This window comes from Festucalex cinctus, chromosome 2 (assembly GCF_051991245.1).
Source record: "Festucalex cinctus isolate MCC-2025b chromosome 2, RoL_Fcin_1.0, whole genome shotgun sequence".
Taxonomy (NCBI): domain Eukaryota; kingdom Metazoa; phylum Chordata; class Actinopteri; order Syngnathiformes; family Syngnathidae; genus Festucalex; species Festucalex cinctus.
This window is the reverse complement of record NC_135412.1, coordinates 7458794-7473341: the sequence shown is the minus strand read 5'-3', so window position 1 is coordinate 7473341 and position 14548 is coordinate 7458794. Positions and strand designations below refer to the sequence as shown.

The 14548-nt window shown below is 38.9% G+C and overlaps 2 protein-coding genes across 4 annotated transcripts in view; one reads left to right on the top strand and one right to left on the bottom strand.

Annotated features, from left to right (window-relative positions):
- Positions 1-1068: 1068 nt before the first annotated feature.
- mdfic2 (MyoD family inhibitor domain containing 2) lies at positions 1069-2936 on the top strand. Its single transcript, XM_077511823.1, has 3 exons — positions 1069-1203; positions 2351-2500; positions 2574-2936. Exons 1-3 carry the CDS (start codon positions 1128-1130, stop codon positions 2834-2836), a joined length of 489 nt encoding a protein of 162 aa, XP_077367949.1. The 5' UTR covers positions 1069-1127; the 3' UTR covers positions 2837-2936.
- A 4562-nt stretch (positions 2937-7498) lies between these two features.
- The window catches only part of mitfb (melanocyte inducing transcription factor b), a 34963-nt gene continuing 27913 nt past the window's right edge, over positions 7499-14548 (bottom strand). For all 3 annotated transcript variants that reach the window (XM_077512552.1, XM_077512554.1, XM_077512553.1), the window contains exons 3-10: positions 13337-13552; positions 13152-13247; positions 12951-13068; positions 12008-12100; positions 11880-11933; positions 11721-11796; positions 10018-10165; positions 7499-8277 (exon numbers count right to left, since the gene is read on the bottom strand). In XM_077512552.1, the coding sequence (XP_077368678.1) occupies positions 7876-8277; positions 10018-10165; positions 11721-11796; positions 11880-11933; positions 12008-12100; positions 12951-13068; positions 13152-13247; positions 13337-13552 (1203 nt within the window). In that variant the 3' untranslated portion in view covers positions 7499-7875. The remainder of the gene's footprint in view (positions 8278-10017; positions 10166-11720; positions 11797-11879; positions 11934-12007; positions 12101-12950; positions 13069-13151; positions 13248-13336; positions 13553-14548) is intronic.

Sequence of the window (14548 nt, the reverse complement as noted above, 5' to 3'; positions counted from 1 at the left end):
GCACAAATTACCCTAAACCCACCATTTTAAAAAGAAAAAAAAAAAAGCATCCCCCAGGTGTTTTAAACCAGCGTCATGCTATATATATATCTATATGGACTCAAGATGTATTTTACTAAAGCACTAAAACACATGTGAACTGTTCAAAGTTGTCTATAATTGTTCAAACACAGCCATCAAAAAACCTTAATCATAGGAATTTTTGCTTTGGAGGGCAAAAAAAAAAAAAGTTTTATTTTATTTATTTGTGTATTTATTTTAACTTTTGTGTGCTTATCTCTCAGCGTCTCCCTTTTTTTTTTTTTTTAACCAGATGAACAAAATGGATGACTCTTCAAAGATATGTGGTCACATGACCAACTTCTGCTATGGTTTTGGGGTGGAACGACTTGTCCACTTGGCACAAATAAATTACTCCACTCACACCTACTCTGAAAATTTTTTGTTTTGTTTTGATTATTATTATTATTATTTTTTTTTTGTAAACTTTCCATTTTAAATTAAGTTAAATAATATAATATAAACTGCGATTGGCTGGCAACCAGTCCAGGGTGTCACCCGCCTATTGCTAGAGCCAGCTGAGATAGGCGCCAGCACCCCCCGCGACCCTTGTGAGGAATAAGCGGTCAAGAAAATGGATGGATGGATGAATATAATCTAAATATATACTATGAAATATATATATTAAAAAAAATCCATTCCTCCGTTTTCTATTCTGCTTTTTTCATCTCCAATGTAAAACAACGTAATTCATGAATTCATGACTGTTGAAGTTTTGGGACCATTTTTCTCTTCTGTGGCGGTGCTCGTGTCTGTCTCTTCTGTGTACGTGTCTCCTGATTGGCGAGTAATAATGGATAAGGAGGAGTGAAAATGGGACAAAATGCAATGGATGCGCTCTACCTCAAATAGTTCCTATTCCACACTCAACTGGAGCAATTAGCCCCAAAGACAGGTGATGTGATTTTTTTTATTGTATTTTTTTTATTTTATGAAATGTCTTCTTGACATAATTGAAATGTTTGACTTTTGGATTAATCTCCCATTTGAAGAGTGAGCAATAAGTATGATGATGGTGATGATGATTATATTGACGTTTTGCTCAAGTTTTCTTTACTCTGCAGAAGATGGCAACTTCTCCCTCAAGCGCTGCTGAGATTCATTTTATGGATCTTGGGGGGAAAGCCTGCACTGCGTGTGATGGTATGTTTCTATCATCTTGTGTATGATTTGACTGAAGAACTTTGAATTTATATAGATCTAAGTAATCAGATGATATTTTGCACTGGTGTCCAAACTACAGCCCGGGGGCCATTTGCGGCCCGCCATCCTTTTTTTTTTTTTTAGTGGCCCACGACATATGCTAAAAATGGCATTTGACTTAGTTCAAATAAAATATAAACAAAAATGTTTGGAGATGGTGAAAGTAAGAAGGGAGGGTGGCGAAAAACACAGGTGCTATTAAAGGTTATTTTAGTTAACTAAAACTAATGAAAAAACTAAAACTAAAATAAAAAAACAATTTTTGTTAATGAAATAAAATAAAAACAAAGATGCTGTTTTAAAAAAAAGAAAACTAACTGAAACTACATTTTATGTTTACAAAACTAACTAAAATAAAACTAACTAGAATTATAGCAAAAATGTCCTTCGTTTTAGTCTTTGGTAATTAATTTAATGCATGAGCCTTTGGGGATGATTTTAAATGTGATTTTTAGTAGATTTATTTTGATATAAACCGGAATAATGACATCACGCCCATGGTGTTTTTTAAATATTGCGCACAAGTAATACACATTTTTTTTTAAAACTAAAACTAATACTGAAACTAACTAAACTAAAACTAAGCATTTATTAAAGAACTAAAACTAATAAAACCTAACAGAACCACCCTGAAAACTAATTAAAACTAACTAACTAAAAAAAAAAAAAAAAAAACTCAAAACGGAATAAAAACTAAAATGAAAAATTCCCAAACTATAATAACCCGACTGCCATATTACAAATAAATTGGTTTATATACTGTAGCATTTTTCTAAATATGCAAAAGCACAAATAAATTATTTGTACAATTTTTAGGACTTAACACAATTTCTCTTCACAACATTATGTGGCCCTTTGTGTCCTTCTGATTTTCTGGATGTGGCCCTCAAATGAAAAAGTTTGGACACCCCTGATATATTGTATAGTGTGTGTGTGTGTGTCAACATTTATAATAATTCTGAGTTTTGATAGACACTACTAGTAGTAGCCAATTATGAAAAAAATAAAATATTGAAATGCTAAAAAGGAATACCGCACGTTTTTGTTTTGTTTTGTTTTGTTTTGTTTTGTTTTGTTTTATTTTAAGGGATGAGCCCTCCTACTTCCTTGAGACAGGAAGCACAAATAGGGTGCGATGGCTCCACAATCTTGGAAGCGGGTTCAGACAGTTTGAAGAGCAGCAGCAGCAGCAGTCGTGTGTTTTCCTCTGATGACTCACACCAGCCTGTCACTGACGGTATGTTGCAATGACCATGAAAAGCGTTCATGACTGAAAGCCAACTCGGAGGTTTCCCTTTCCCACCCATCAGAGGACTGTGCCGGACTCGTGCTGGCGTGTTTGCATTGTCGCTTCCGCGAGTTCATGCATCTGCTGCTGGACGCGTTTGGCAGGGCGGCCAGCCACTATTTTCCTTCGCTGGATCACGTCACTGAGTCCAGCGAGGGGGACCATCAGGGATGGGAGTGCTGGACCTGCAATTTAGGACTGGACTGGGACATCTGCAGCTCCTGCCAAGACTCAGCAGAACTTCTGGAGCTGGCCATGGAGATATCAGAAGTGTGCTATCGCTGAGAAGAGCTCAGGAAACATAATCTCTGAACTAAACATTAATTTCATCATTTTTAAAAAAATATTGTCTGGGTTCATCTTATCTATACCTGTAGTGTATAGTGACAAGCAGTACAGTTAATGTTCTTCCATTAGATGGAAGAAAGTAATTCACCTGTGCGCCTTGTTTGGCTCAATAAAGGCTCGCAAACACGGTTCTGTGTTTGTATGTTGATTAATCAGTAGAAAAAACTTGTTTAGTCATGAATCGTGATGTTTGCGGCGACAGTGACGCGACGTGACAGGAAACAGGAAATGTGTATACAAAATAAAAGCATGAACCGTCACGCCGGCGTGACAGATAGTACCGGTAAAGGCTGTTTTAGAGGAGCTAAACTCGTATCAGCCACAACGTCAGATTCGATACAAAAGCTGTATCAAAGAGAATACGGCCCGGGCTCCAGGTGGAGGAGTGGAATTGTCACTTGCCGTCGGTGCCGGTTGGCTCGGGTTCGCTCTTCCGCCTGGGAGACCCCATGTGGCTTACATGAAGTAAGCTTGTGTGTGAGTGAGTGAGTGGTGACGTTAATAATAATAATAATAATAATAATAGTAATAATAATAATACGGCCCATTTCTGAACAATTAATTAATTACTGTCCTGAGGTTGTAATTTACAAGTGTACTGCATTATACTGAGAATTATCTAATAGTCATGTAACTAATTGTACATGTTTGTGTGGATTAAACATTCAAACTCCACATATGCAAAACAGAAATCACCACAGCGCTGCTCCAGTTCTAATGCATTATGTTTATCCAACTTGTTTTTTTCTTCACGGTGGTTGACATATATCACCATGTTATTTATTAATTTTTTAAAATGGAAAACCAAGGAAAAAACACACACCAATTTTTTTTAAAAACAACTTTTAATGTTTTCCGCATGTAATTTGAGTTGACAGTGGAGTGTTTATTGCCACACCGCTACAAAACGGCGCAAGAAGAAGCAGTGAACACATGAACCACCGGCATGAGAAGTACATATATTAGCCCTGACTTGATGGTTTTGTTTCATATGCAAATGTGCCATCAAATCACAGCAGGTGCCTTTCATGGAGCATCAAACTGAATCACATTTGTAGGTTCAGTTAAAGGCGGGGTCTTCCGTTTTCACTCAGGAAAATGCACTATATAAACACAGGATGTATACCCATGAACTCCTTCTCAATATACACCTCTGGGCTTCTGTTAACGTGTGGTGGTGATTTTTTCCCTAAACCCCCACACCCCCAGCCTGTATTTTGCCATTTTGTGTTTGTTTTGTCAACAGCGGGACGTTTCTGTGGACAGACAGTTGTTTACCCCTCCAGCCAAGAAAAAATATTAAAAAATCAGTGCGTGCTGTCAAGTTGCCGCGGGAATGACGTCATGCAGCCGACAAATTCGCCCAACAATGAGTGACACGGACCCCCGCCACCCCCCGCCCTGCGATTGGCTGGAGGGGTAAACAGCTGTCTGTCCACAGAAACGTCCCGCTGTTGACAAAACAAACACAAAATGGCAAAATACAGGCTGGGGGGTTAGAGGGGAAAAAAATCACCACCACACATTAACAGAAGCCCAGAGGTGTAGATTGAGGAGTTCATGGGTATACATCCTGTATTTAAATAGTGCATTTTCCCGAGTGAAAACGGAGGACCCTGGCTTTAATTTTATGTATGTAAGAAAAAATAAAATAAAAAATAAAAAATAAAAATAAAAATAAAAATAAAAAAGTGATCTGGTTACAGTAGGCAACATTGCCTAAGGTAGGTGAACATTTACACCTAACAAATTTACACCTCCAGAAAAGTGAAGTGCTCCATTCTGTCACATTCCTTCTGGTCCAAAGGGCATCTGACCTAATAGCATATTACAACTTCATCATTTGTGGCTGCCACCAATTTGAATCACATTCCGGCAAAATGAACTCAAAGTGTAAAATTACAATATGCCATTCAAATTAGGGAGATTATAATCCTTAATATGTTCAAAGGAAAATAAATAACACATACGTGGACAATATTATGAAGTAACATTCAGCCAATATTATTCAACAAGAATATAAAAAAACATCCATCACTTCTCCGACAGCACTTCCGCATAGAATAAATGGGCATCCTTCCAAAAGAATATTACTCAATTGATTGATGTTTGTTTGGAGAAGCTTGTTAACTTTGACTAACAGGACCTTTGTTGTCAGGAAGAATCTGCGTGAAACTAGAAAAAATGTTATACAAAATAATGTTTCCTTTTTCAAAAGAACATTTACCTAGAGAAAAAGAGTGTAAAAAATATACATTTAACAGGGATAGGTTTAATCACAGATAAATGAAAGGTTGTTCTAAAAAGTTAAGTTAAAAGTATTAATCATTACAACTTTATTTTATCAAGTGACACTTTTTAGTTTTGATTGAAAAAGAACGTAACTATTTCTGACAGTCTTTGAAGTTGTTGTTTTTTTTTTGTAACTGCAAAATGTTTGTAAAGATGCTTCTCCCTAAACACCATTAAACAATCGGAAAGATAATCGCAAGTGCTCATCTTACATCGGCAGGGAAACAGGAACCGCCCACAAAAGGCACGTCACATCATTTCTAAAGATGACGTCATCACGTTGTCAAGACGTGAACTGACAGGCACAAAGTCAAACGTCGCTATAGCTGCAGACGAATGTTGTGGGACATGACTAAATCGTGGTGGCGCGATGTGCTGCAAGTGCTGGCAAACAAATGCACAATGTTCATACATGGCCAAGAATCAGCAGTCTTGTACAATTTTCTGGACGTATTTGGAAACACCAACAATAGTGACTCAATGCAGAGATAAAGAAAATGTAAAATATATATATATATATATATATATATATATATATATATATATATATATATATATATATATATATATATATATATATATATGATTTGACGAGTTCATTCCAGTGTTTTGTTTTTTCCATGTGCTTCATTGGGAATCCACATACAGTATAGTCGCCACTTTACTCAGAATCCTTATAGCCGCCTTATAGTCCTTCACAAATGAAATGTTCACATCCATTCTTGACAGGAGGCTTTTTGATGCTTGATGAAGTTTGACAAGTGTAACTGTTGGTGTCGTTTGACGAGTGAAGGGTGTGATATTCGGACAGGTAGCTAATGAAAAGAAAACTTCTAATGTCGACCCTTTTGCTCCATCTGAATGCATCTCCAACAATTCATGTTGCATGATGACATGTTAAGCAGGATTAATGACTCGTCTTTTTTTCTTTGATTTGTTTGTCACTTGTATTTGCTTCTAAATCAGCAGAGGACAGCTATAATAAGCATTGCTGCACACTGTGCCCAGCAAATCGGTCAATGTTAAATTTCCAGTGTTCGATCAAATGTGCAGTGAGCAGTGTTATTTTTAAACAAGTTACACTGTCAAGAGTACATTTCCTTCAGTGCTGGGATGGATGCTGGGTGTAACCTGAACAGCACTACATTGAGTGTTAAACTGACCACACCCTCCTTTCCTGTGCTTTGCAATTTTGTATTTTCCACATTTCAATAGCAATACATCCAGTTGTTGTTGTCGGGGTGGTGTGGTAGAGTGGTCGTCTAAAAGTGGGGGTTCAATCCCAGACCGGTGACCCCCCCATCCTTATGTTGTGTCATCAGTAGTCAAAATGTAAAGTGCTTTGAGGGCCTTGTAAGGAGGAAAAACACGATATAAATGAAGTACCATTTACCAGAGTCAAGTGTTAGTATGAGTTACAATTTCAACACTGAACAAATTACTTGGCTAGTTCAGATGTGTTAAAGGGGCTGTCTGCCGGATTCACTCAGGAAAATGCACTTTTTAAATACAGGATGTACACACTTTAACTTTCTCTCAGTCTATACATGTTTTTGTTAATCTTTTGTGGTAATTTCGTCCTACCCAACCCCCGCCCCCCCCCCAGCCTCTATTTCGCCGTTTTGTGTTTGTTTTGGAAACAGCTTGTAAACTGTTTCTGTGGAAAGACAGTGTTTACAACCCTCCAGCCAATCGCAGAGCGGGGGGCGTGGTGTGTCGCAAACGGGGCCGGGCGAACGTGTCAGCTGCGTGACGTCACTCCTGCGGCAATTTGAAAGCACGCACAGATTTTTTTTTTTCTTCACTCACTCATTCACACACGTAAGCTTCTGGGAGTGAGTTAGTGGAAAAAAAAATCAAAAAAAATCCGTGCGTGCTTTCAAATTGCCGCGGGAGTGACGTCACGCAGCCGACACGTTCGCCCGGCCCCGTTTGTGACACGCCACCCCCCGCTCTGCGATTGGCTGGAGGGTTGTAAACACTGTCTTTCCACTGAAACGTCACGCTGTTTACAAAAACAAACACAAAATGGCAAAATAGACAAAAACACCAACAGAAATGAAGACAAGCCCTGATCTGTAAATTGAGAAGTAGTTTGATTGTTTAAATCCTGTATTTAAAAAGTGCCTTTTCCAGAGTGAAACTGGCAGACAGCGCCTTTTAATCTACATGTGGTTCATGTGATAAGAAGGAGCTTTGCACTGGCTGAAGATGAACAAACACAGAATCTGCGTCGCAATTTGACACTGATTGTCATAATAAGGCAACAGCATGTTCAAGTTCTAAGACAAAAGGAGTGTAAAGCACTACAGTAATAAATAGATTTATTCTATTATTGCTATTGTGATTTAAAAAGCAGTGTTTTGTCACCGCAAAATATACTGTATGTTTACCATCATTTCCTCAGATTCTTTGGAATCAACACAAATAGTCATAATTTAGCATCTAAACTTAGATAAAAGTGTTGTCTTTTACATAAAAAACTCTAAACATATAACTCGTCATCAACATTTTGATTAAAGCAAACAGACTTTAAAATAAATCCTTGAAATCAAGGTTGAGGCCTTTGAAAGACGCAAATATAAAAAAAAAAAAGAAAGAAAGAAAAAAGAAAGCCAAAGACTGACAACGTGTAAACGCAGACAAAAGCAGCCGCACGGATGGGGCTCTCCCAGTAGGGGGCGCTAACAGCCCTGCTCGTTCTCATCCATGCTGATGCTGCTCTTGCGACTGCTGTCCTTGGAGGCATCCGGCGAGACGGACGAGAGCAGAGGGTCCCCGCCTCGCACGGGCGAGACGTTGTCTTCCATCAGGATGTCGTTAAGTTTGGAGGCCGGCCGCCCGCGGACGCCGTAGTGGCCGTCCGAGAAGTTGGGGTGGCCCTCGTTTGGCTCCAGGGTGCCGGGGGGCTCGGGGGTGCAGGCGGGGTGGTGCTGGTGATGCGTGTGTGGGTGGAGTGTGTACAGGTCCTGGTGACAGTCCTCCAGAGCGGGCTCCTGCTTGATCCTCCGGCTCACCAGCTCGCTGGAGCACAGCGCCGAGGACGTGATGGCCAGGCCGTGAGCTCGGGCCTGCATCTCTAACTCCTGCACACGCACACACACCAGCAAGCGTCACTGCACGGTCAGCAATCCATGGATGGCGGGATAATACATTTGTTCAGCATTGTTCACGCAACAAATTGTGTCCGAGTGCGAGTCTCGCACACGTGATGCAGAAAAAAGAAGAAAATATTTCCTATAATGGGGCGGAAAGATTCCATGAATAAAACCATGTGAAAGTCGGTCTACACAGCTGAGTGACTCAGCACCAGTAGTGTGATAAGACTGTAACATTTTGATGACATTGGTTTGTATTAAACAGACTTTGAAACAGGTGAACGTTTATCAGAAGCTTTCAAGGAACCGCTAAAAGTAAGTTGTGCTGGTTGTAGCCACAACAAGGCTCAGTCTATAATCTGTTATATGCATCCTAGTAGTGTTAATCTCGTCAACAAAAACTAAACAAAAATAATTTCGTCAACACACATTTTCCACCGGACTAAAACTAGACTAGACAAGACTAAAACCCCCATTAATAAACAATAACTAGGACTAAATCAGCATGCATTTTCAACGACTAATGGTGACGAGATGAAAATATCCTTCACTTAATAAACACTGGACTATAATCTAAGGACATTTTAGTTCTGGGGTGTCCAAACTACGGCCCGGGGGCCATTTGCGGCCCGCCGTCCACTTTTTAGCGGCCCGAGATATATATGCTAAAAATGGCATTTGACTCAGTTCAAATAAAATAAAAACAATGTTTGGAGATGGTCAAAGTAAGAAGGGAGGGTGTCGAAAAACACAGATGCTATTAAAGTTTATTTTAATTAACTAAAACTAACAAAAAATAAAATTAAAAAAAATAAAACAAACAAAATAAAAAATATTGCACACAAATACTACACATTAAAAACAAAAACAAAAACTAATACTGAAACTAAACTAAAACTAAGCATTTATTAAAGAACTAAAACTAATAAAAAACTAACAGAATCACCCTGAAAATGAATTAAAACTAACTAAATTTTAAAAAACAAAACTCAAAACTAAATAAAAACTAAAATGAAAAATTCCAAAACTATAATAACCCAACTGCCATATTACAAATAAATTGGTTTATATACTGTAGCATTTTTCTAAATATGCAAAAGCACAAACAAATTATTTGTACAATTTTTAATACTAAACAAAATTTCTCTTCATAACATTATGTGGCCCTTGCGTCCTTCTGAGTTTCTGTATGTGGCCCTCAAATGAAGAAGTTTGGACACGCCTTTGGACAATTTTGCTTTGCCAACGCGCGTTTCTGATTGGTGGGCAGGTTTCACGCTCGTTCCTGGTTGGCTGCTTCCCTCGAGACACTGTGAATGGCTGTGTATGACGTGTGAATTTGGGGCGAGCATGCAGGGAGGAAGAAGGCGGAAGCCAGTTAAGGCTCTATGCACTTGAATACAGAGATTAAAAGAGAACGTGAATAAAAAGAGAGAGAAAATTAGACACCAGACTGCAGTGTGACCTCCTGTCTCCTGCAGGTCATCTCGTCTATCCCGTTTGGACCTTTTTGGTGACGTGCAGCGAGCGATATACTTTGAGACGACCCGTACTCCAGCCACGAGACCGAGCAGGAATGGATAACAAAATACTGCCGGTATTTGCACCGTGTAAAACAACATCGGTTTGGCCAAGGAACCCCGAAAATGGCTTCAGCGAAGACACATGCTTACGGCTCCATAAAAAAAATATTTGAATAGAAAAGACGAAGATGACGTGTTTGTGTACCTGTATCCTCAGCATAAGATGTCGATTGGCATTTTCAAGCTTCCTCTGACAGTTCTCCAGCTCTTTGGCCCTTTGTTGCTCACGTTGCAGCTTCCTGATGTAGTCAACAGACGCCTTGAGAATGGTGCCCTTGTTCCAGCGCATGTCTCTGAGAAGCATACAGCAGCCTTACGTCAGCCATCTTCCTTAGAACCTTTCCTATCAAACACTACTAATATTAGACAAAACTGCTCATTGGCGTGTCATACATTGAGGTGTCTTGCACGCTGGTCCCCCCACAGGATTTGATGTTATAGCGTTTGTAGTCTTTTGTAACTAACAGCTGTGACGTAAAATATTACAAGGTCAGTGTCTTAAATGAGACATGCTGTGGTTCCAGTGCCTTTTTTTTCCCCCTTCAGAAATCAATTCGGCACTGCTGTTACCTCAGCTTATCAGTCTAACATTCTTTGTTTGCCATTTTATACGCTGAAGAAAAACGAGAACAGTGGGAAGAAGCCCATTTTAGTGTCAGTTTGAAGCTAAAACTGAGGTTCTTTTAGAGGCGACTTTTTTTTTTTTTTTTACCTTTATTGGACTAACTATCCGTAGGCTCTCACACCGGTTTGTTTTTATCTATAAATGTATTGGCCCCTCCCTTCGTACCATTGTGTATATTTACATCAACAACAACAGCCTTATGGTTTTCGGTCTTAAAATAATTCTACAAATAACTAGGGATGTAACGATATCCAATCATCACGATATTGTTGGTGATATTTAAAAAAGATCACAATATTGTTAAAAAGAGAGCTCATACTAAAATAAAAACAAAAACATTATTGTGCTTTTGTACATAACAGCAATGCATATAAACCACCTACAATCTCTAATAACAACAATGAGGCACTTATTTGGTAATGCAAGCACACATTGATTGCTTCACGAGCAAATTAGGTTCCCCTTTATCTGACAATTAGCATAGATTTGAAACATAGAAGGCCAAAACATCCCTCATGAAAATTCAATTGCACTAATAAACTAGCCACTAGCGAGTGCAAGAGAGTCGACATAACATTTTTTGCATTGAAACTTTAATAATTTCAAAACCCTAATTGTGCCACCCAGTACATAGTAATGCAAAAATGAAGTCTCATGAAGCACTTGTGATATTTTTTTAATCCTCTAGATGGAAAATTGAATCAATTTTCAAAATTCAATCAATTTCCATTGCACTAGCCTTCATCTTTAAACCAAGAGCACCACCTAGAGGAGTCAACAAATATTGCAAGTGCTTCTAATGTTTGGCTACACTGAAGGATGCTCTCTTCTGGCAAGAAATGTTGGAGCAAATAGAATAGGACGATGCCTCGAGTTTGGGGTCGCTTTAAAAATAAGGTTTTGTGTAATTACTGTACTGCAAATGGGCGGGATTCATGAAATAATGAGATAATTATTTCTAAAAAGATTTGTTCGTGACAGTTCTAGTGCCAACAATGCACGGACACTTGGACACCAGGCTCTATGGCAATACTGTAAAATCAATAAATAATAATCACATGATCATAATATCATATACTGTACATATATAATAATCATATCAATCAATAATATAACCAAACCTGACATTGTTCAGAGCTACCATAATTTAACAGTACAAAAAAATGTAACTGCATGTAATGCAAACTGTCTGTTCACAAACGGAGACAAATCATTTGACTTACGGGTCATTTGACTTTGGAATTAAAGTTCCCAATTCCTTAATTCGATCATTGATGTTAAATCGTCGTCTCCTCTCAACTACAAGACAAAAGTAGATGCTGTTAAACATATGACTCACGTGATATCTGAGTAAAACTGCCCCAAATGAATGCAACACTCACTCAAGTTGTGGTTGTCCTTCTTCTGTCTCTCCTTTGCGAGAGCTCTGACCTCAGCTGCTGGGAAACACAGAGGTCAGCACGTCCAGCCCAGATAATGCGAACATTTAAAAGGCAAATGTCTCACGCACCAACAGGAAACCCTTCAGGCCTCTGATAGTTGTCAAATTTGCCACATGATCCAGACTTATCCAACATGTGCATGACGGCCGGAGATTGCGACGCTGCGTGGCAGATGTTGTTTTCAGCGTCGTGATGTACAAAAGAGACACAAAAACAATTGACCATGACAAACAATTATATCTACATTTCTGAGTTAAATACAATTGCTACTGTATATTACTGGTGGCACAAAGCCCTGGGGAGTAGATTTCGAAATTGATTATTACCATGTAGGCAAGAAGAAGCATAGCAAAACATTATACTCCTCTAAACTAGAGATAGACCGATAAGGTTTTTTCGGGCCCGATACCGATACTAATTATTAGTAGTGAAGGATGCCGATAACCGATATTTGGAGCCGATATTCAATTTCACTAAAAAGGGACATCAAAATTTGGAAAAAATACAAACTCTAGCTCTTATCTTTTTATTTATTTATTTATTTTAAAGCATACGTTTATTGAGCAACTTTTAGGGTTAGTAAAATATTTTTAAGTTTTTTTTTTTTTTTAATTTATTCAAAATCTTAGTCAATAGACAAGTTCTGGGATCTCCCAGGTGCAGTAGCATGCTTTCAAAAGTTAAATAAAAACAAAGAATTATTTTCTACACAAAATAAAAGTCTATCAAAATATCCAAAGTATTAAATTTTTACTTATCTTAGTTTTAATTTCAATCAAAAACAGAAGGTGCAGAGAGTTCCCAGGGTCGACAAAAATGAAAATAAAAACATCTTTTTTTTAATTTACATTTAAATTAGTTCCCTGAAGTTAACACTTAAAAAAAAATTGATCTATTATCGGCCATATGATTCTTCAAAATGGCCGATGCCGATATTTCTCAAAATGCTGAATATCGGCGCCGATAATCGGCCCAGCCGATAATCGGTCTACCCCTACTCTAAACACTCACCTGAGTATTCCCTTTTGATGTTGGGCAGGTTGGCAGGGCAGGAATTGCTGATGGGCAATCCTTGCTGGGGCATACCCTGATTTCCATACATGTCCATGAGGTTGGCGGGCACTGGGATCTGAGGAACACAAACGGGTTAGTGTGCTGCTGCACAAATGATAAACAAGTTCTTATAACCCCCAGACGTTGTTCAAGATGTACCGTGTTGGCCATCTGAAGTCCAGGATCCATCAGGCCGAGGATATCGTCGCTGTAACTGGACTCCAGGCTGATAATGTCGTCGATGACATCATCCATCTAAAGCAAAAAAGATGTCATTCACGCAAAAGCTCATGAAAACGGCCGCTAGGTTTGGAAGGGATCGGAACAACGCATCGTGTAACAACCTCTTTCTCGCAGTTGGAGTTCAGGGTTAGTAAGGCCATAGGGCTGTTGGGGGCGCTGTTGCCCGGCCCTGGCGGCATGCCCCCGTGGTCAGAGGACTGGTTGGGAAAGGGCAAGCTCAGGACCTGTGACCCGAGCTTTCCCAGGTACTGCTTGACCTGCTGCTGCTGGGAGCGCTGGATGTGGTACTTGGTCGGGTTCTCCAGATGAGTCTGCACCTGGTGTGGACCAAGAGAACACCAAAAGATGTCGCTTTGAATGCCAGACATATTGGACATAACTTTAAACAAAGTCTATACAGCACCTATTAACATGGCAGTTTTCGGCTTTGTTTTTTTTTTGTTTTTTTTGTTTTTGTTTTACACAGCAGGGAGGTAAGAAATATCAACGTCTGAGCTTATAAAGTCCAAACTCAACATGATCCAGTCAAATACAAACAAAAAACAAGTCTGACAACCACATTAAGCTCATTATGATTTTTCTCAATGATTAGGCAATTTGATTGTTGATGATAGATCACTTTGGGACATTATTATAATTGAGGAATTAATAACACCTAAACACTGTATACACACTCACTCTAAACACAAGATGCATTTATTGACCTTTAATGATGATGGTTATAATGGCCAAGGTATAGTTAAATATTATCGCTAGCTATGATATTAGCAGCTATACAGTTGAGAGGGACCCTTACTGAACTTTTGGTTGTAATTCACTTCAATAAGATGACACAAGCCTTAAATGTATATTGATCAGGTGTGGGCCATCAGAGCCTGCAAGGCCTTCGCTGTTGGCCTAATCACTATCAGAAGCACTGACCTACATATTTATAACCTATTCTCTTTATTATATCTCCTGGCTGTTACTTTTTGTCCAATCAAATTCTCCATCCGCCGAGGTCCATCGTCATCAGTAGTGCTGGCCGATGTTACTAACTGTATTATCAATGGGCATGTTTCTTTCACCAATTAATTAGGGTTCAATTTTTTCCTTAGTCCAGTCTAAGCCGGTCCAGCAAGCTGGCCCTTGATGACGTCAACATTTTTCCATCCTCTAATTGGTTAGTCAGAGCACAACTTTACACATTAATGCATTTAATACACATTATTTCTCGTATGATGTGTTTTCTTCACATATATTAATCCTGACTCGGAAGTACTCCAGATGATGGATTCAGTAAATTTCATCATGTTATACTGTACTGCCTTTTT